This window comes from Gorilla gorilla, chromosome 9, assembly GCF_029281585.2.
Source record: "Gorilla gorilla gorilla isolate KB3781 chromosome 9, NHGRI_mGorGor1-v2.1_pri, whole genome shotgun sequence".
Lineage (NCBI taxonomy): Eukaryota > Metazoa > Chordata > Mammalia > Primates > Hominidae > Gorilla > Gorilla gorilla.
The window spans coordinates 111,196,304-111,217,986 of NC_073233.2; the positions used below are offsets into that span (position 1 = coordinate 111,196,304).

Sequence of the window (21,683 nt, forward strand, 5' to 3'; positions counted from 1 at the left end):
TTTTAAATGTAAATATTTTATATATATTTTGACATTTTTATTGTATAATACATAGTAATTACAGGAGTATCAGGAAAATGCGTAGACATGAAAAGAAAATGAGAAACACCTGGTATTCCATCATTAGCACTAATCATTGTTAACGTTTCTATGTATGCCTTTGCTTTCTTTTTATAAACAAAGAAGTGTATACATTACAATCTGGAATTATTGCCAAATCTCTTGAATGGTCTGATTTTTCTGTAAATTATCTTTTACCTCAACAGGTTTGTAACTTCAGTTTTAATGTATGGCTATCAGAAATTACTCAGACTCCTGTTAGAAACTCAGTTTCTTTCTACCAGTTTTTAGCTAATATCAACAGCTACAGTGAAAAGCCCTTGTACATGCTTCTGCGTCCATATCCTGAATTGTTTCTTAAGTTATTCTAATTTTAATTACTGATCAAGGCCATGTACATTTTTAAGACTTTTGATACACTTTATTAAATCAGACAATATATTTAATTGGCCTAGATGTTTATTGAGTTAATGAATAAATAAGTGAATGCTTGAATCAATGGAAATATTTCTTACTGCATTGCAAGTATGTAAGAAGTCTTTATTGCTAAATTTAAATTGCTAACAATTGAATAGTTGTTAGCAATTTAAACTTAGTTAAAAAGAAAATTTATAAAATATGCCTCTAAAAGCAATTCATCAATTTTAAGTGGCTCTTGGAGTAAATTTCACCTGTTATTAGGAATATTTCTGCCTTTGGAAATTCTTAGCATTGTGGGTAGTTGTTGTTGTGAAGAATAGACGAGGGTGCTGCTTTAGGCGTGAAATATACCTTTTCAGGTTGGCTATCTAGAATTGTCTCTTTTGACCCATCATGATAACACAGAATTTATATTTTAAAGTGTTTACTATTCTTAATTCTTTAAGGATGCCCATATCTGAGGTGCAGTCTTGTCTATTCACTTCTATTTTTGAGAATATATGGAAGCCCTTCTTGCCCATGTACTCATTCAGTTACATTCTCCTAATTTTTCGTTTATTTTTAAACTGCTGTGTAACACTCATTTTAGCTCAATTCAAACAAGTATATTTTAAATTATTAATTGACATGAGCCTTTTCAGTTTGGCCTTTATGAAATATATTAATAATGGAAACTTTCAAGTTTTAGCAGAAGAGATTTAAATATAATAGCAAAATTATAATCTCTTATCTGAATAGGACTTTATAATTTGTGAAGGGCTACAGAGCAGAAAAATCACACATGAATTGTTTAAATATAGTTAATGGTGGCAGCTGGGTGCACTTTGGCAAGATAATTTGAGTATTAGTTTTCTTACCTATAAAATTAATATAGTCATATTTGTTTCTCAGGATCATTGTATGGTTTATATATCATTTAAATAAACTACCCGGTGTAATGCTTAGTATTCAGTAGGTGATGAATAAATGGAATTTGTTACAATTATTATACTTATTTTGCTTCCAGAGTACCTGTGGATTGCTTTATCCTTGTTTTGCAATTGAGGAAACTGAGGCACAGTTCATTTTAATGATTTGCATAGAGTCATTTGGCTAACAAATATAAACTGACAGCTATGTACTTCTATCCTAAATGAAGCATTCTTTTCACCCTCCATACAACTTTTTTTCCCCATAAGACATGGGCATAAGAAATAACTTTTTGGCCTATATCATGGCAGTGAAATCATTTACTCAGATCATGAGAAATCTGATTCCCCATATGCGTGACACAGAGTAGGCACTCAACTATCATATCAGTTAATGAATTGTATTGTACTAATGAGATACATAGATTGATGGTTGGGTTCAGTCTTCTCTTGCATTGTGGTCTCAATTTACAGTACAGCTACAGGCCTGTATTGTGGTCTCAATTTACAATACAGACGTTAAATGTGGTAATCAGGGTACCTACCTCATAGCATTGTAATAAGAAGACGATATCATACGTGGAAAACATTTAGAAAAATGCCCGGCACCTTAAGCATGAAACAGATGTTGGCTATTACTAGTATATTATTTTAGAGTAGAAAAACTTTAATGTATTATGAGATTACAACTCACCTGGGAATTCTCTAGTATATATCATATGATTAGATTTAATAAACTTTTTAATAATGCATACTGCTTTTATTTTTAATTTTTAAAATATATATTTTAGGACTGAAAGAGGTGTCCCCACTGCCTCTAAATCTCAAACGTTTATACAAAGAGACACTGGAAATTGAACCCATCTTGATAATTATTTCTCCGGGTGCTGATCCTTCTCAGGAACTTCAAGAACTAGCTAATGCTGAAAGAAGCGGAGAGTGTTATCACCAGGTAAGTACATATTGTCCCGCTGTTTTTGTTTTTGCTATTGCTGTTTCCACACTTGATGATATTGGTCAAATGGACATTTTTTGTTGTAATAAGCCAAATAATGCCCCCAAAAATATCTATGTCCTAATCCTCAGAACTGTGGATATGTTATTTTCCATGGCAAAAGGAACTTTGCTGATGTAATTGAGGATCTTCAGATGGGAAGAGTAGCCTGGATTAGCCAGGTGGACCCAATATAAAATCACAAAGGTTTTTTATAAGAGGGAGGCAGGTGAGTCGAGAGTGCAGCTAGGAGATATGATGATGTAAGTAGAGGTCAGAGAAGTGAGAAGGTGCTGTGCTACTGGCTTTGAAGATGGAGGAACGGGCCATAAGGAAAGAAATGTAGGTGGCTTTCAGAAACTGGAAAAAACAAGGGAAGAATTATCTTTTAGAGCCTTTAGAAAGAACATAGCCCTATAGTAGTACCTTTGTTTTCAAACTCAGACCCTTGACTTTAGACCAGTGAAACTTCTGGCCGCCAGAAGTCTGATGGTAATTTAAGGCACTAAATCTGTTGTAATTTCTTAAAGCAGTTATAGGAAATTCATACATTTGCTACCATTTTGAGAATTATTTTTAAAATTTTACTTGGATGCTTTTATAATAAATCACAGTAATGTTTATTTACACTTTATTTACCTGACCTGAAAGAAATACAGAAAATCTTGAGTAAATTGTATTCATTGTAATGCCATTTTTTTTTCCCTGAGGTAGGAACTTTTGTTTGTTCAGGGTGCCTTTTTTTCAATTTGCATGTAAATTTGAAAATGAAATGTATTAATTCACTCTCAATTTTTAAGAAGTGAATACATCTTTTTCACAGGGAAAATAATTAATAATGATTTTTTAAACAACTGAATACTTCATAGCAACCAAAAATTGAAAAGTAAAAATTCTACAAAGAAAAATATAAATGAAAGATAGCAAAATAGCAGCGCTGTTAGGCTCAGGTGTGCAGGTTTTGCACTAAGTCTAGAGAGTTCTACTCAATCATAGTTAGAGTAGATTAGTTTATACATTAGGTCAATATTCAGTTATCAGTGAGGGATCTTAGGAAGGGGAGCTCTGCAGATTGTACCTGTTACTAGTGATTTTGGCAGGAAGGTTAAACTATTCATATAAGCTTTTAATTATTTAACGAAGATTAATTTCTGGTATTAGTTTGATTCTTCTTCCAAATGTATTATTAAAGCCAGTTAGGAAGGTTTAGGGATTACTGTTATTGAATCTCATACTGTTGTATTACAACATGTTAGCAGATCTGTTTTTTAAATTTTGTTTGTTTTTTTGCTTTTGTAGGTTGCCATGGGTCAAGGTCAAGCTGATTTAGCAATTCAAATGCTAAAAGAATGTGCCCGCAATGGAGACTGGCTCTGTTTGAAGAACTTACATCTTGTGGTATCTTGGCTGCCAGTTCTGGAAAAGGTAGATTCAGATAAATGTGGTACAAATAATATCTATTATACTCAACTTAGTAATTTCCAAGGGACATCAGTATTAAAATGTCATGCATTATTTATGATGATTTAAAAAGTAATATTTGAGAAATTTTAAATTTAAATATTTCATAAATATGTACAATTCTGCAAAATAAGATATTAATAGGAAGTCTATAAAAATCTTTTTTTAAAGGCATATAAGAGAAGCCAAGACATTTTTAATGAAGATTGACAGGGAAGCTTAGAAGACATATTTATACCATAAGTTTCTTTTTTTGCTCTTATTCTGTTGATCTGTATTGGGAGAAGAGACATAGTGGGGTGTCAGAGGGAACTGCCTAACTTCCTAGGTGCTAAGGAAGCTAGAGAATAAACTGAAGCAAATGTTTCATTTATCTCAAATGGACTCAGGAGAAAAATAATCTTAAGACAGGACAAGTCACTGGATAGGCTTTACATGCAAACCTAGATTTTATTCTAGTGCTTATTTAAGAAAGATGAGTAGGGTCTTGGGTAGTTAAAGATGATTCTGAAGAGATATTCCTTGAAAGTCAAATAGGATTTTGCTAAGTATAGGCAAAGAAAGGATATCATGATTTTAATTCCATCAGCACAAGTAGAGATAGTGTTGGGGATGTCCACCCCTAGTACAAGGAATGAAGAGATGTCCTTGATAGTACTAGACGGGCCAGGCAGGGAAGCGTGGGGAAATTGAGTTAGATGACTAGGAAAGAGCTAGATTATGGAATACCCTGAGAACCATGCAGAACATTTCGGAATTTTTGTCCTGGGACTTAGAGAGCCAAAGGAGGTCCTTAACAGAGAAGTTAGTAATTAATTAATTTATTTTTTCTGGCAGTGGTATATAGAATAGAAGCAAACAGAATAGAGTAAATTGAAGGAGGTCCTGCCCTAGGTGTGAGGTATTAAAAATCTCTGCAGTCCTAATTAATTGGCAACTACACACTTCCACAAATAGTCAGTAAATTTTTGATGAGTAAGTTAATGAGTGAGTGAATGAGTTGATGGACCATGGTGATTCATGATTCATTACTTGTAATCAAGAGCAGATACAGATTTTGGACTATGAATATTCATGTAATTCTATTATGGCTTTCTGTAAAAATTACTAATGTGTAAAAATATAAAATTTATGTCTGATAAATCATATATGTTTTGTTTTGGGTTTTTTTTGAGACAGAATCTTGCTCTATTACCCAGGCTGGAGTGCAGTGGCACAGTTTTGGCTCACTGCAACCTCCACCTCCCAAGTTCAAATGATTCTCGTGCCTCAGCCTCCCAAGTAGCTGCTATTACAGGCATGCATCACCATGCCTGGCTGATTTTTGTATTTTTATTAGAGACAGGGTTTTGCCATGTTGGCCAGGCTGGTTTCGAACTCCTGGCCTCAAGTGATCCGCCTGCCTCAGCTTCCCAAAGTGCTGGGATTACAGGCGTGAGCCATCGCGCCTAGCCTGATAAATCATGTATGTTTTAAGATATGTAAAAAAGACTGGCAAATACTTGTACTGCTTTCTGTGTCAAACAGTTGATTGATAGCTAGTAATCTATGTAAAATGTAATTAGAGTTATTATCTTGAAAGCACATCTTAATTAGAACTCATAGAAATAGTACATAATATTATATAATTTTTTAAATAACTGATTATTATTTGCTTTTCTATTAGTTTGGATGGATTGATTGGATATAAATTTATAAATTTATTGTAAATCCAACTATATCCAGCTATAAATCCAACTATATCACAATGTATTGTTTCTTTTACCTTTTAAATTTTTTTAGATTTGCTAACCCAAAGCAAAGTTTTATATAAACTTTACATTTTAAAGTTATGAGGTGTAAATACATTTTATCCTTTATAATTTTAAGCAAGCACAATGTTTTTAGGGCCATTCTTTTGTCATTTTTTTGTCATCTTAACTCTACATTTCACGTGATATTAAATGAATGTTAGTGTTAAACATCAATTATATTAAAATAATTTTTAGACTTCATTCTCTTTTAGAGGTATCAAAACTTCTTCTGTCATTTATTTATTCATTTATTAAATTTACAAATACTTGCTGAGTACAAGAAAAAGCCAGAAATTGTGCCAGGTTCTGGTTACCCACAGAATTTGTACCTGCTCTCTGGGAACTTAATTTAGAAGAGACAGATCACATTAATAACTATATTGTGGGATGAGGAATACTATGGGAAAAATTTACAAAATGACATGGGTCATTAAATCTGGTTGGGATTGTGGTAGTGAAGAGTTGGAGAAGATATTCCACTAAGACATAATATTTAAATTATATTTTGACAGATAAGTAATAATTTGTCAGAGTACAAAGAGAATAATAGGCAGAGGAAATATGATGAGTAAAGATAGTCATAAGAGTCTGGATAAATGACTAAAGCCCACAGTATGAGAAGCATGGGCAGATGAATTTGTATGGTGAAGTTTTGAATTTGTATTATAGGCCATAAGGTGCTACTAAAAATTGTGAATAAGGGAATTCATATCATTATATAACTCTGTAGAAGCATGAATTAAAGCAGTGAGAATCTAAAGACCTTAAGAAGGCTGGTAGTTTAGGCATAGCAATTATAGCTAACACTTACTTTGAACTTAGTATGTATTAGGCACTGTTTTAGTGTCTTACACAATTCTCTGTGATAGATACTATTATTATCCTTGTTTAGAGATGGAATAAGTCAAAGAGACCAAGGTCACGTAGCAGATTAGTGGCAAAGTATGAATTTCAACCCAGTCAACATGACTTTAGATAGAGATTCTTATTCATTACACTGAGCTAGTAATAGAAAAGATAAAAATTTAAAGGAAATATAACCAGAGCATTAAGAAATATATCAGAATGCCACAAAAGTTTTAATTAAAAATAGTTACTAATAATGTAATGTAAAAGAGAAATTTTCGTATGTATTTAAGTAAATTTTTATCATTGGTTTTGTAAACAAGGAATTGAATACTCTTCAACCTAAAGATACCTTTCGTCTTTGGCTCACTGCAGAAGTTCATCCCAACTTTACTCCTATTTTACTACAGTCAAGTCTGAAGATAACATATGAGGTAAGAAGATTTAAAACTTGGATCACCAGTTGTATGAAAGCAGTAATCTATACATGACTTCTAAAACTTTGTAAACAACCATTATACAGAACACACAACTTCTTTTTACATTTAGATGAGGTATACATAGATAATAGCATAAGATGATATAAAATACATTTAAATCTTTTCAAATTTTATTTCATTCTTATGTTTTTTGTTTTTATTGTGGTAAGAAACACATGACATTTACTATCATAACCATTTTTAAGTGTATAGTGCAATATGCACCTTGTTGTGCAGTAGATCTGTGGAACTTTTTTTATCTTGCAAAATTGAAACTCTATGACCATTGAAGAGCAACTCTTCATTTTGCCCTATCCTCTGGCAACCACCATTTCTAAGAGTTTGACTGCTTTAGCTACCTCATTTGGTAAAATCATGGATTATCTTTTTGTTATTTCACTTAACATAATGTCCTCAAGGTTCATCCATGTTTTAGCATATGGCAGGATTTCCTTTCTTAAGATAGAATAATATTTCATTGTATGTATATACCACATTTTCTTTATCCATTAATCCATCAGTGGACATTTAGGTCTTTGACTTCTTGGCTGTTGTGAATAATACAGTGAACACTGGTGAGCACATATCTCTTCAAGATTCTGCTTTCAATTATTTTGGATATGTAGCCAGAAGTGGGATTGCTGCATCATATGGTGATTCTATTTTTAAGTTTTTGATGGAACTTCATACTGTTTTTCATAGTGGCTGCATCGTTTTACATTCCCACTAGCACTGAACAATTTGTCCACATCCTCACCAACACTTTTCTCTGAGTGTGTGTGTTTAATAGTGGTCGTCTGAGTGCGTGTGAGGTGATGTCTGTTTGTGGTTTTGATTTGCATTTCCCTGGTAATGAGTAATGTTGAGCATCTTTCATATGTTTGGACATTTATATATCTTATTCGGAGAAATGTCTTTTCAAATTCTTTGCCCATTTTTAAAATTATTTAATTTTTTGCTGTTGAGTTGTATTAATAGTTCATTATATATTCTGGATACTAATTGCTTAGTATCTTATCAGATGTATGGTTTGCAAATATTCTCTCCCATTCTGTAGATTGCCTTTCACTCTGTTGATTGTTCCCAACCTCCCTGCCTTCCTTCTATCCTTATGTCCATCCATCCTTGTATCTCTCTAATATGTAATGCTAGGTAGATCCAACCCAAACCTTATATAGCTAAAATTGTGTTTGTAATGATATTTTGTGATTTGTCAAAGTCATAAATGAAATAGCAAACTATTAAAACTTTCATTTTATTAGTGTTTGTAACTGCATGCTATTTTTTTTTTTTTTTTTTTTTTTTTTTTGAGATAGGGTCTCGCTCTGTTACCCAGGCTGGAGTGCAGTGATGCTATCACAGCTCACTGCAGTCTCGACCTGCTGGGCTCAAGCAATCCTCCCACCTCAGCTTTCTGAGTAGGTGGAACTACAGGTGCTTCACCACACCCAGCTAATTTTTTTATTTCTTTTCTTTTTTTTTTTCTTTTTTTGAGAGACGAGGCCTAACTATGTTGCCGAGGCTGGTCCTGAACTCCTTAGGCTCAAGCAGTTCTCTTGTCTTGGCTTCCCAAAATGCTGGGATTACAGGCATGAGCCACCGTGCCTGGTCCTACCTGTTATTTTAGATCAGTACTGCTCTTTTTCATCTGAAGGTGTTAGTTTCATTTAAGGAAAAAAAAAGGGTAAGCATTAATCCAGAAATGCAAAGATGATTTAATATTAGAAATATTTTAATTGAAGGATTATAAGGTCTAGTAAGAAAGAACTTTCCCAGAATCTTCTCCAGCTACAATCCCACTATACAATTCTACTAATCTATATTCTAGGACTGGATTGCATGAGCCATGAGGGCAGGGGGTATTTTTTTTTTTGCTTGCATTTTTGAACTTAGCATGTAATTCAAGGCCAAGTAAGAGGAATTCAGTAAATATTTCGATAAGGGGGTATTATTATACCAGGTAAACTGTTCCTTGAATGTTTTAATGTGTAACCTTTTCTGGGATCTTGTTAGGAGGTAATTTGATTATATTTTTATGGGAATTTTCAATTTGATTTCAATTATTAGTGAATTTTTTTATTTCTTGAATCACTATAGGAAATTTTAACTATCTTAGCTTAGACTATCTGTGTAGTTCATTGAGATGTTCAAAATGATTATATGTATGTGCATATATATAATATGGGCATATATTATTTTTTAAAATTGTTAAATTCACTTCATTATTTTTTTCCTTTTTCGATTAGTTGTCAAAGTTGTTTAAAAAATTGTTTTTCCAAGTAACTGTTGCTATACTTATGAATTTGCTTCTTCTTATTCTTTTCATTTCACCGAATTTTCTTCTTTTTTCTGTTTTTCTTTCTAATGCTGTCTTTAGATTTTTTCTCCTTTTATTCTTCCTGATTTCTTGAGTTGAATGGTTGTTTTGTATTTGCTTGTATTCATACTGAAATTGTTCTAAGTCTGAATTTGCAGCTTAATATGTCTTTGGCTTTATTTCATAATTTTGGCATATTAGTGTTCTTGTTTCATTTATTTTTCAGTCTACTTACATGTGATTTTCTATGTAACTGTATAGGATTTATTAATTTGTATGATCTTTAGTGTAGTGCCTTTTTAAAAACTCTAAGTGGTTGTTTGGTTTCCTATTAATGTCACGTTTTATTGAGTAGTGTGCAGAAATTTGGCCTTATCTATGGTAGTTTTTGTAAATGTTTCATAAACATAAAAGCTTTCATTTAAAAAGTGTAAATTTGATAGATACTTAATACTTCAGTAGTGTATTTTCTTTCTTTTTTTTTTTTTTTTTTTTTGAGACTGAGTCTTGCTCTGTGCCCAGGCTGGAGAACAGTGGTGTAATCTTTGTAATCTTGGCTCACTGCAACCTCTGCCTCCTGGGTTCAGGCAATTATCCTGCCTCATCCTGCTGAGCAGCTGCGATTACAAGTTTGCACCACCACACTTGGCTAATTTTTTATTTGTTTTTTGTATTTTTAGTAGAGGCGGGGTTCACCATGTTGGCCAGGCTGGTCTCGAACTCCTGACCTCAAGTGATCCACCCGCCTCAGCTTCCCTAAGTGCTGGGATTACAAGCGTGAGCCACCATACCCAGCCACTTTTTAAAGAAGAAAGTCGTTTTACTTAAGAAGTAACAATGAAAAGGATTTCAAAGGGGGATGACTAATTTTTGTAGTAAGCATTCTTAAAGTATTGCCCTGAATTTATTATTTTTATGTTAGAAACCATTTTGGAAGAAATATTTTATTTTTAAAACAAGCTAATTAGAATAACTTGGGCAGAAAAACCCACATTATATATTTTTTAATATTAGAATTCTTTTCGAGGGGGTTGTTTTGCTATTTTTCCATGAACTTGAAAAGTTATCATTTTGATAATTTAAAAAATAATGACAGATATGATACGTATGGATGAACATTTTTAAAGATTTTATACTAGTCTGATATATAATTTCACTTCCTGGATTTTTGTGTCTATGAACCTAGCAATGTTAGGTAATACTTTAAATCTGGACTAATGCACAAGGAACATTAGTTGACATTCTATGTAAATGGTATGTTGAATTCCTCATGGAAATTCAAACAGCAACTAGTAAGGGAAAGCTGGTGTATTAAACTCAAATACCTGTCCCATAACAATCAATATCACATTAGTATTATAAGTAGTGATTTAGTGTCAGTGGGAAAAAAACAAACCTCTCAATCATCCTATAAAACTTATTTGGTTATTTTGAATATTATTGTATAGATTTTTAAATTTGAATAATTATTCTGTATTTATATTTGAGATGAACTGTTAAATATAAGCAATTTAAAACTAGTTTTATGTACATTTTGAAGTAACATAATAATTTAACTCAAACCTGGTAAGCAGTGAAAAATTTTCTTTAAATTATGTTCTTAAATATGTTAAAATCTAATATATTTTACTTGTAGGATTTTAGCAATAGGATGTCTGTTGATTTTTTTTCTAGTCACCTCCAGGTTTAAAGAAGAATTTAATGCGTACTTATGAGTCTTGGACTCCTGAGCAAATTAGCAAAAAAGATAATATACATCGAGCTCATGCTCTCTTCAGTCTTGCATGGTTTCATGCTGCATGTCAAGAAAGAAGAAACTATATTCCTCAGGTAAGTAAGAACATGTCTTGAATACATTCTAAGCTTTATATTTTTGTATGTTAAAATATTTTTGTGGCCAGGCATGGTGACTAATGCCTGTAATCCCAGTACTGTGGGAGGCCAAGGTGGGCAGATCACCTGAGGTCCGGAGTTTGAGACCAGCCTGACCAACATGGGGAAACCCCATCTCTACTAAAAATACAAAATTAGCTGGGCATGGTGGCGCATGCCTATAAGCCCAGCTACTCTGGAGGCTGAGGCAGGAGAATCGCTTGAACCCGGGAGGCGGAGGTTGTGGTGAGCCGAGATTGTGCCATTGCACTCCAGCCTGGGCAACAAGAGCAAAACTCCATCTCAAAAAAAAAAAAAAAAAAAAAAAAAGTGGTGGCACACGCCTGTAGTTCCAGCTACTTGGGAGGCTGAGGTAGGAGAATTGCTTGAACCCAGGAGGCAGAGGTTGCAGTGAGCCGAGATCACGCCATTGCATTCCAGCCTGGGCGTTCCAGCCTGGGCGACAGAGAGAGACTCTGCCTCAAAAAAAAAAAAAAAAAAAAAAAATTGTAATGTAGTATAAATAGCTAGGTTTACATATTTACGTATTTACATAATAATTGGCTCATGACTTAAATTTATATCCTTAATTTGATCTTTTCTGCTAATCTTCTAGACTGTATATAGCTAACGACTTCACATCTCATTGTATTAAAGTATTAAGAACAATTTGTGACCCATTATAAGCCCTCAATGAGTGTTAGGTATCATTTTTATAGTTTATATTGCCTAGACATCTCAAACTTCAAAACTTGTATTCCCCATACCAGTCAGTTCTTCCCAATAAAAGCCATTGGTATCTGTCTACTTCTTCAGTCTATAAACTCAGGAGCTGTTCTTGATATGTTGTGTTTCTTAGCTTCCCTATCCAATCCATCATCAAGTCTTGTTAATTCTACTTCCAAAATATAATTTAAATATGTGTACTTCACCATTTTAAGCCTCACCACCTCTCACCTGTACTACTTTCTGAATTTGTCTTCCAACTGTTCTTCCTACTTTTTGCATTTAGCAACCAGAATTATCTTTCTAATATATGAGTTTGGTTATTACTTTGCTTAAAATTTATCAAGTGGCTTTTTATTGTACTTAGGGAAAAGATATGCCTTACCATAGTCCAGAAGAAAAGACCCACCTATCTCTTCAGCCTCCTCTCAGGCCCTTTGTGTCACTTGCATTCTATACTTCAGTCATGCTGGGCTTTTTTAAGGTCTTGAATCTATCTACTCTTTCTCACCAAAGGCTCTCTATCTGTTATCGTCATCACAATCAATAAACTGCATTTTTTCCATTGCCATGGCAGTCATATCTGGTACTAATGGTCAATTCTTCTTGCCAAATGCTTCTCTCAGCTGAAAATTGCATCACTCTTCCATCTTTAAATTTTTCCCATCCTCTTTTTTCAACTTGGTCCACTTCTGTTGAGGAAAATCTCTCCTCAAACTTCCCCCCTCATGCTGCTCCCCTTTTAACCTCTCTGTTTCAGTGCCCTGTCAAAACAAGAGCATAGGTTCTGGAGCTAGACAGACTTGCATTTGAGTCCTGACTCGAGAGTTTCCTTGCAGTGATACCTTGGGTAAACTGTTTTAACCCCAAAAGCGTCAGTTTCCTCAATTGTAGAACGAGAGTAACAATCATATTTACCTTTATTGTGGGCATCAAATGAAATAGTGTATGTTTAATGCTTAACACAGTGTCTGATTTGTAGCCTGTCGATAAACATTTGTCAAACAGATGAAATAGTAAACAATAATAGCATTGTGTTGTTTCTTATAATATGTATACCACACTTATGGGGAGGACTCATTGATCATAGTTAACTTGCTCAAAGAATCACACCTAAAAGTAGAGTTCCAAAATGGGTAGGCACATCTTCCTGTAAATCTTTTTTTTCCTGACTTCTCTGACCTCTGTCCTTAGCCTAATATATCAATTAATCCTGAATGATAGATGAACAATACTGATAATGATTTACATTTATTGAGAAAAGTTACATTAAAAATTTAGATTTTATTGTTTATTAAGTTATGTAGGCACATGGTATAAATAAAAAAGATATAAAATAGTTTGTAATGAAAAGTTAGGTTCCTCCCTACTTACTTCCCTGCCACCCACTTTCTATTCTGAGAGGGTCCACTATTAACCATTTCTTGTTTGTGCTTCAGGGAGAATGTATAAATATACAAACATATTTTATTTATATATGCATTTATGTTCTTTATAACTCAAACAGTAGGTAGCATATTACAAGCACAGCTCTGTACCTTGCTTTTTAAAACAATATATTTGACGTTGTTAAGTATCAGTGTCTATTTAATGCCTAATTTAAACATATTATTTGTATTACATAATATTGCTATAATTTTTTAGCAGTTTTGGATTGTTGGATGGGCATATATATTCTTTTCAACTTTTGCAAATATAAAAAAATGTTGCAATGGAGATCCCTATGCATGCTTCATTTAACACCTATTTATAGCTGTCAATTTTTAAATGTGGAATATTTGGGTCAAAGAATATATGTATTTTTAGAAATTTGTAAATATTACCAAATTGTTATCCATAGGGGATACAGCAATTCACTTTCCCACAAAAAAAAGTTGGAGAATGTCACTTCATTGTTAGAGACAATTTTTATTAGAGACCATGTCATAGGTATATATATTAAGCAATATTGACAGCAACAGTTTTATAATTTGGGGGTTTTAAAAATACTGATCTTCAAGGTATTAAACATTTTTTAAAAATAAACTTTTTCACATACTGTCTAACAGAATGATATAAGAAATTTTATTAAGACTTTTGAATTGTTAGAAAGTTTAGATAAAAGAGGAATTTTGTTAATTGTTGATGGGTACATATCCTTTAGAGATCTTTAATTCTTAAATCTGCTAACAGCAAAATTTAAATCTTTTGTTTTCATAATATCCATAATATTCTTTTTTTTTTAAGTATCCAAATGCTATTGACCCCAAATTTACACATACAGCTCAGATCAACTTTCTAAGCTGTATGTTTGCATATCTAACAGTTGACATATCCAGTTGGATGTCTCAAACATGTCTGAAAATTCACGTATTCTGGATCAAGCACTAGAATTTAAGCTTCCCAAGTGCACAGATATTTGTCTCTTGTTCATTGCTATGTTTTAATTGACCAAAACATGGCCTGGTATATAGCAGTCCAAAACTTATGTTTTTGTTTAATGTGTTTGTTTAAATGCTTTGTTAAGCTTTTGTTTGGTGATCTCATGATATTCCTTCCCAAACCTTGTAGTCTTTCAGTGTTTCAGTTATTAAGAATGACATCATCCATCATCAGTTTGAATGAGCAATAAGCTTAGAAGTCATTCTTAACAGCCCTCTTTTTCATGTCTTCATACTCCATTACAATCCAATACAACAATTCTGTTAGTTTTATTTTCCTAACAAGTTCTTAAATCTGTCTATTTTTATCTTTGTATGTCACCCCTCTCTCCATTAGGGTGACTTTCCCTCTCCTCTAGATTAGGTCAGATCTCTTTCATATGTGTGAAACGTACTAAATGTTTCTCTCCGTCAAAGTTATTATCATTTTACAGTTGCATATGTATTTGAGTGATTGTCTCCAGCCCACTCTTTCCCACATTTTACTGAAAGCTACATGAGGGCAGGGATAATTTTTTTGTTCATTCTTATATTCCCAGAGCCTGACATACAATACATATTTTTAAAATATTTTTTGAGTGTTGAATGAATGAATGAAATTTGTATCAGTATTCCTAAATAATATCCAAGTCTAAATATATTTTAATTTGAACTTATTTTATTACTTAGAACTAGTCAATAGAAGCCATACAGAAATTATTTTATGTTTCAATTTATTGTCTACACAGTATAAAGCTCTATGAATATTCATTTTATACAAACATTGTAGCTATTAGTTATAGGTATATAATTTTATTTAGTTCTGATATGCATGCTTTGTGGGTTCAATATGAATGAATATACCGCTATAAGCTTTTGGGCCTTTTTTTGTGCAGTATTTTTTTTTGTATGTTTGTGGAGAAAATCCACAATTCTGGAGGATAAAATTTTAGGAAATATCCCAATGTATATATAGCAATTAGAATAAAAAATTTAGTATACCAGTTTGTTCTCTAGGACTATGTTGCCATATAAATAACTAAAATTAGTATGGTATTATAAAGTACTTTTCATGCTATGGCCAGTAATTTTTTTTTTAAGTTTACTGTTATTTTAGATTTATTATGTGTTGGTTTTATTAAAAATTCTCAGGAGTTACATATTTTTAAGTCTATATTGATCATTTCATTTAAAGATAGTGATACATACTTAAATATCTGACTACTGCTTAGTTGTTTACTTAAAAAAATTGTTTTTTGACAGGGTTGGACAAAGTTTTATGAATTTTCTTTATCAGATCTTCGGGCTGGGTACAACATTATTGACAGACTTTTTGATGGTAAGTTCTAACAAAAATTTTAATCTCATATTAATAAAATATTTTATCTGAGGTCTTATTAACTATGTTTTCTTCAGAAGTGGGTTAACTTCGTATCACAAAATTTGCTTTTGCTTTTTATTTTATTTTTTATTTGACTTCTATACCTGTGTTATCTCAGAGTTCTTATATAGATCTGTTTTTACATGGATTATTCTTTCTGGAAGCAGAAGGCTAGAAAGACCTTGTTTTCACTTTGTGGCTTTCAAAAGTTTCAGGCACTAACTGAATTTTTCAGATGTCTTTCAAGGGAACTGTTAAAATTCAGGAGTATAGCAGACTAAGATTAGTACCAAGGATCTGTGGAGTCATAATTGAATTACTAAGTAGGATTCAGGAAACAAGGTACAAATAATAGATTGAAACATAGCAGCAAATAAAGCCATGTAATCTGATCCCCTAAGGCCATCTAGCTATCAGCCTCCTTGAAAACAGGAACAGTCTAATCTCTAAAGTTTATTGTGCAGGGCGAAGGGAGGGGGACACTAGAGTTTAGACCAATGATGGATTAGAGAATAGAGTATGTTGATAGTAATCTCAAACTTAAAAATATCACAAACAAATCTCTCAATTCCTGTCTCCTCCCCACTGCCAACCCTGCAACCCTGCCAAATACTTTTTCCTGATTCTGCCTCCGTTTCAGTAGATGGCCCACCATTCCTGTATTAATAGTTGTTCAAGGCTAAAGCCTGTGAGTCACCCTGGATTCTTTTTTTTCTCTCATCCTCAGACATCCAGTGCTTTGGCAATTTCTGTCCTTTGCAAATCACATCATGATTCTATTCGCTTATTTTCCAGTGTGTTGGCAGTCCAAGCTGTAATTTCTTACCTGGTCTTCTTCCACTTTAGCACCCTTGCAAACATTCTTCATACCATAAACAACTTTAGTTTTTAGAAATGCAAACCAAAGCATATAATTTTCCTGTTTAAAACCTATATCCATATTTGGCATCTTTGTGTTCCTCAAACAAGCCAGACTTGTTCTTACTTGAAGGTTTTAATAGGTGTTCTTCCTTCGGCCTGAAATGCTTTCCTCCCAAACTTTCATATGGCCGCCTTCTTCCAATTGTTCAGTTATCAGCTTAGATGTATCCTCTTGAGAAGAGAATTGCTTCTGGAGATTGATTTCTTACTGCTGAATCTGAAGTAATCTAATCATTCTCTATCCCTTTGTCTTGTCATATTGTCTTAATAATTAGTACTACCTCGATATCTTCTTGTTTATTCATTTATTTTCTTATTTTGTTTCTCTTCCCACTAGAGCATTATCTATTTTAAAGTAAGATCTTTGTCTCGTTAACTGTGTATATCCTTGAGGTTTATAACAGTGCCTAGCCCATCATAGTTACTCAATTATTATTTCAGTTAATAGCATCAGAAATTTTTTCTATAACTTGTCTTTGGCAAAAGGATAAGGATGGACAGCTAGGATGTGGCCAAGTCCCATTTTAATTTATATATTTTTAAAGTTTAAAAAAACCTATTTAATGAAGTATATGGACAAAAAGTACTTACAAGATTATGGCTCACTGAAATTTCCACAAACTGAATTCCCCCACGTAGCCAGCACCTTAATCAAGAAACAGAACGTTATAAGTACCACTGAATCTACTCATGTAATGTTGCCTTTCAGCCTCTACCATCCCCTAACTTTATCTTCCCCTGTTCCTGAGGTAGACACCAGACACCTAACTATATAGATTACTTTTGCCTGTTTTTGTAAAACTGGAAACATACAGCATATATGCTCTAGTGTTTGGGTTCCTGTAGTTAACATTATATTTGATAGATTCAGCTATGTGTTTGCGTTTAGTTGTAGTCCATTTATTCTCAATGCTATACAGTATACCTTTGTGTAATTATATGTATTTCTGTTGATGGACATGCTGGTAGTTTTGAGTTTGGGATGATTATGGGTAATGCCGCTATACCTTTAGGTAAATATATAGATATATTTCTGTTGAGTATATATGTAGGAGTAGAATTGCTAGGCCACAGGTTATGCATTTGTTCACCATTACTAGTTAATGCCAAATAGTATTCCAAGAGAATTTTCTGTTTGTTTAAAAGATTTTTTTAAAATTCTACATCAGAAAAGTACACATAAATGTACAATTCAATAAATTTTCCATAAATTGAACCTATGTAACTTGCCCAAAATAAAAAATAAGAACAGCATTATCAGTATTTTAGAAGTGGCTTCCTCCTACTCCTTTCTACGTATGACCCCGCATTCCCCACCTCATACATGGGTAACTACTTTCCTGCACCACATGAACTGTTGTTTTTAATATTTGACACAGATTTTTTTTTGGAGGATATAAACTAATACTTTTTTCAGCTTGCCTAAAAACTTGGTAATTTTCCAAAATGCTTTTGAATATTTATTTGACTTTTATAATGCCACTATGAGGCTATTAGTGTTACTGCCTTTTCACAAAAGAGAAAAGCAAAACAGAATTTGAATGATGTATCATTGTGTTTCACGTTTGTGATAGAATTAATTAATAGCATTGTAAGACATAGATATATAAATAGATATCTTACACCATTATGTTTTGAATAAAAGGCAGATGCTCTAAAATGATATTGAATCTGAGTAAAAATCTGTTAAATCTTGATTACAGAATTTTCTGACATGAAGGAACTTCCACATGTATAGAGTTAAATGCCAAAAAAGAGAAAAAGGTCTGACTCTTGGGAACAATTGGTATTGAGAGTAATAGCCATGCAACCTAGAGCAAGTTTCCTAATCTTTAAGCCTGAGTTTCCTGATCTTTAAATTAGGAATAATAGTAGACACTATCTCAGTTTATTCGAATATCCAGAAGTTTAAATTACAAAAGCCACATGAAGCATTTAACATTTAGTACATTTAATATATGGAGTTAAGCTATCAGTAATTGTTGGCTGTTATTATTGCTATTGTTGTAATTTAAGTTCTATTCATTTTATTTTATCCTGAACAACATAAAATTTGTTTTGAGAAAAATAGGTAGAAAAAAATAAGATTTTCTTATAAAAATTCGATAAAATATTTCACATAATGGCTGCTGTTTCTGTTTTATAAGTTGAAAGATACACTAATATGTCTGTATTCCTTAATGACTTATCAATGACTGGCTAACTTATCAGTGACTGTCTAAATGATAAAGGTATCATTTAGTGAGTATCAGGACAACTAGAAATTTGAGTCCTGGTGAAGTCCTTTGTTTAGTCACTGTTGACAATAAGATGTAGGCAGATAACAACTTTATTCTTCCACTATATAGGTCCCCTTATCCTGCAGGAGGCAACCTAAATCCGTTATGTTCCAAGGCATGTAGATAATCAATTTTTGTCATATCTCTAAATTTTATAGTAATGAAATGGAACTATGCTAGTAATGCTAACAATAAAGTTTATTAGCTAGTTTAAATGTAGTTATGTGTCTCCTGTATTTACTGTAGATCTGAGATTTAATTCTTACATTTTAACATTACCACAAAATTGTGATGACAAGGATATTTCTGTTGCAAAATGAAATAATATACAAGAAGTTCCTGACCAACATGGTGAAATCCCGTCTCAACTAAAAATACAAAAATTAGCGGCATGGTGGCATGCGCCTGTAATCCCAGCTACTCAGGAGGCTGAGGCAGGAGAATCGCTTGAACCTGGGAGGTGGAGGAAGCAGTGAGCTGAGATCACGTCATTGCACTCCAGCCTGGGCGACAGAGTGAGACACCGTCTCAAAAAAACAAAAAACAAAAACAAAAAGCTCCATTGTGGTTTTTTAATATTACATTTCTCTTCTATTAAAATAGAAAGTGGATAGTTGACTATGTAAAATCATGACGTTTAGAAGAGTGTAATGTGTGAAGGTGTTTTGTAGAGTTTCCCTGTTAATCAGATTATTTTATAAACTGACAGTTTCATCAAATGTGTAAAATTATGTTTTGGATAGGTTCTCTTAAGGAATTTCCAATATGAGTAGCCAGGATTGTGTGGCAGATAATTCAGATAATTTGACTGGATTCAGAGTACCTCATTTCTATTTCAGATCTTCGAGATTGTATAACTTTCTCATTTTGGTGCCTCAGCCTCCCTATCCCTTACGAAGGTTTCTCCATATGTATAATTGTATAATATTAATACTTCTATCTTTGCTATAAGGATTAAGTGAATTTATACATGTAAAATATTTGGAAAATTTTACTTGATTAAAAAATCTCAAATATTTACTACTATTAATAGTCATTTGAAGAAATGATTTAGTTGTATTAAATACATTTTGCTACATGTTATAAATATAACTCAAGGCAGGAATTTAGTTAATATTTTAGAAATGAAATTAATGAGTGTTTTTTTAAAATTATAGGTGCCAAAGATGTACAGTGGGAATTTGTACATGGTTTACTTGAAAATGCTATTTATGGAGGACGTATAGACAACTATTTTGACCTTAGAGTTCTTCAGTCATACCTGAAGCAGTTTTTTAATTCTTCAGTTATTGATGTATTCAACCAAAGGAACAACAAAAGCATTTTTCCATATTCCATATCTCTACCACAATCCTGCAGCATTTTGGTAGGTAAAATGAATGATTTTCAATCTATTTCCAGGTAGATACGTGAATCATTTCTTACATTGTTAAATACACGTTACTTCTTTTCAAATGCACAAGTAATTATTCACAATTTGGATTATTTGTTATGACAATATATGGCTTGATTCTTTCAACTTTAGTAAGGCATCCTAAAAACTTTTGAGTACTTACTGAAAGTTGGGTGGTTGATCATAATAATAGGCTGGTATATAGACAGATCTTGAAGGGAGTGGCCAAAGAAAATTCAAATAAGGTAGGACTGCTGTGAAAAGCTGAAGTGGGAGAATATGCACTCCATAGTAGGCATGAGTATACTCTCATATATTGAAAAATATGAAAGAAGACAAATATTATTTAATAAATATGGGTCTTCAGTTTCTGGCTTGTACACTTAAAGCTTGTCTAAATATTTAAAAGGAATTTACTTTGTTTTTCACAGCAACATTTTGTGTATTTATTTCAGCCAGCTGTAGCTTTTTGCCTTGAGCCATCACATGAAAGCCTCCTAGAATGTACTCATCTTTTCCAGAAAATAGTAATAAGTATGGCCGAAAGATTTCAATTCTGATTTATTTTGCCATAAACCTATCTGTGTATAAGTGTGCAAATAATTCTTTATTAGAGTACTATAATTATACATTTCTTCATGAATTACAAAGGCATATATCTATTCAATTATGTAGTTCTCTCAGTTTTGTGCTGTTTCCTTTCATCCAAATTTTTTTCAAGAAAAATCCTTCATTTGGCACATAATTGTCAAAAAATAAAAGTTTAAAAATCACTATTAAATATATTACTCTTATTGACTATCTTACTTATTACCTAAAGTATCCTGTTTTGTTTCTAGTATCTTTAATTTACTCATTCATTCAATAATATGCATTGAACATCTGCTCAGGGATAGTTCTGTTCTAGGTATTGTGGATATAGTAATGCACCTGTGGAGTTTACCTTCTAGCAGAACCTTAGAGTGAATGAATAAATAGAGAATATCGCATAATTATTATACATTTAACTCAGATAGTGTACCCCAACAAGTTTTCCAACTCTATTGTTAGAAGCTTACATTGAAAAATACAATTCATACAGAAATGTATACATCATAAGTGCACAATTCCATGAATTTTCATACATAGACCACATGAGTGTAGCCAGTTCTGGGGTCAAGAAACAGAGTATTATTAGCTTCCCAGAAGTTCTCCTTATGTTCCCTTCTAGTTACTACCTCTCCCACAAAGGGTACATTATACTTAACTCTAACAGCCTAGTTTTCTTGTTTTTGTGCTGTTTATATAAATTATATCACATGGTATATATATATATTTTTATGTACAAGTAAGGGTAAATCAGTCTGAATATGTAACTGCCAGTTACTAGTCAGCATATCACTGTATAGTTCTAGATAGACAGAAGACTCTAGCCAGTCTAGACAAGATTTCTTA

At 32.7% G+C, this 21,683-nt stretch overlaps 1 protein-coding gene across 2 annotated transcripts in view; it reads left to right on the top strand.

The window, feature by feature from the left end:
* Positions 1 to 21,683, top strand: part of DYNC2H1 (dynein cytoplasmic 2 heavy chain 1) — a 371,095-nt gene that overhangs the window by 192,866 nt on the left and 156,546 nt on the right. For both annotated transcript variants that reach the window (XM_031016281.3, XM_031016282.3), the window contains 6 exons: positions 2,180 to 2,340; positions 3,682 to 3,807; positions 6,806 to 6,916; positions 10,953 to 11,108; positions 15,539 to 15,614; positions 20,014 to 20,222. In XM_031016281.3, coding sequence (XP_030872141.3) covers positions 2,180 to 2,340; positions 3,682 to 3,807; positions 6,806 to 6,916; positions 10,953 to 11,108; positions 15,539 to 15,614; positions 20,014 to 20,222 — 839 coding nt within the window. The remainder of the gene's footprint in view (positions 1 to 2,179; positions 2,341 to 3,681; positions 3,808 to 6,805; positions 6,917 to 10,952; positions 11,109 to 15,538; positions 15,615 to 20,013; positions 20,223 to 21,683) is intronic.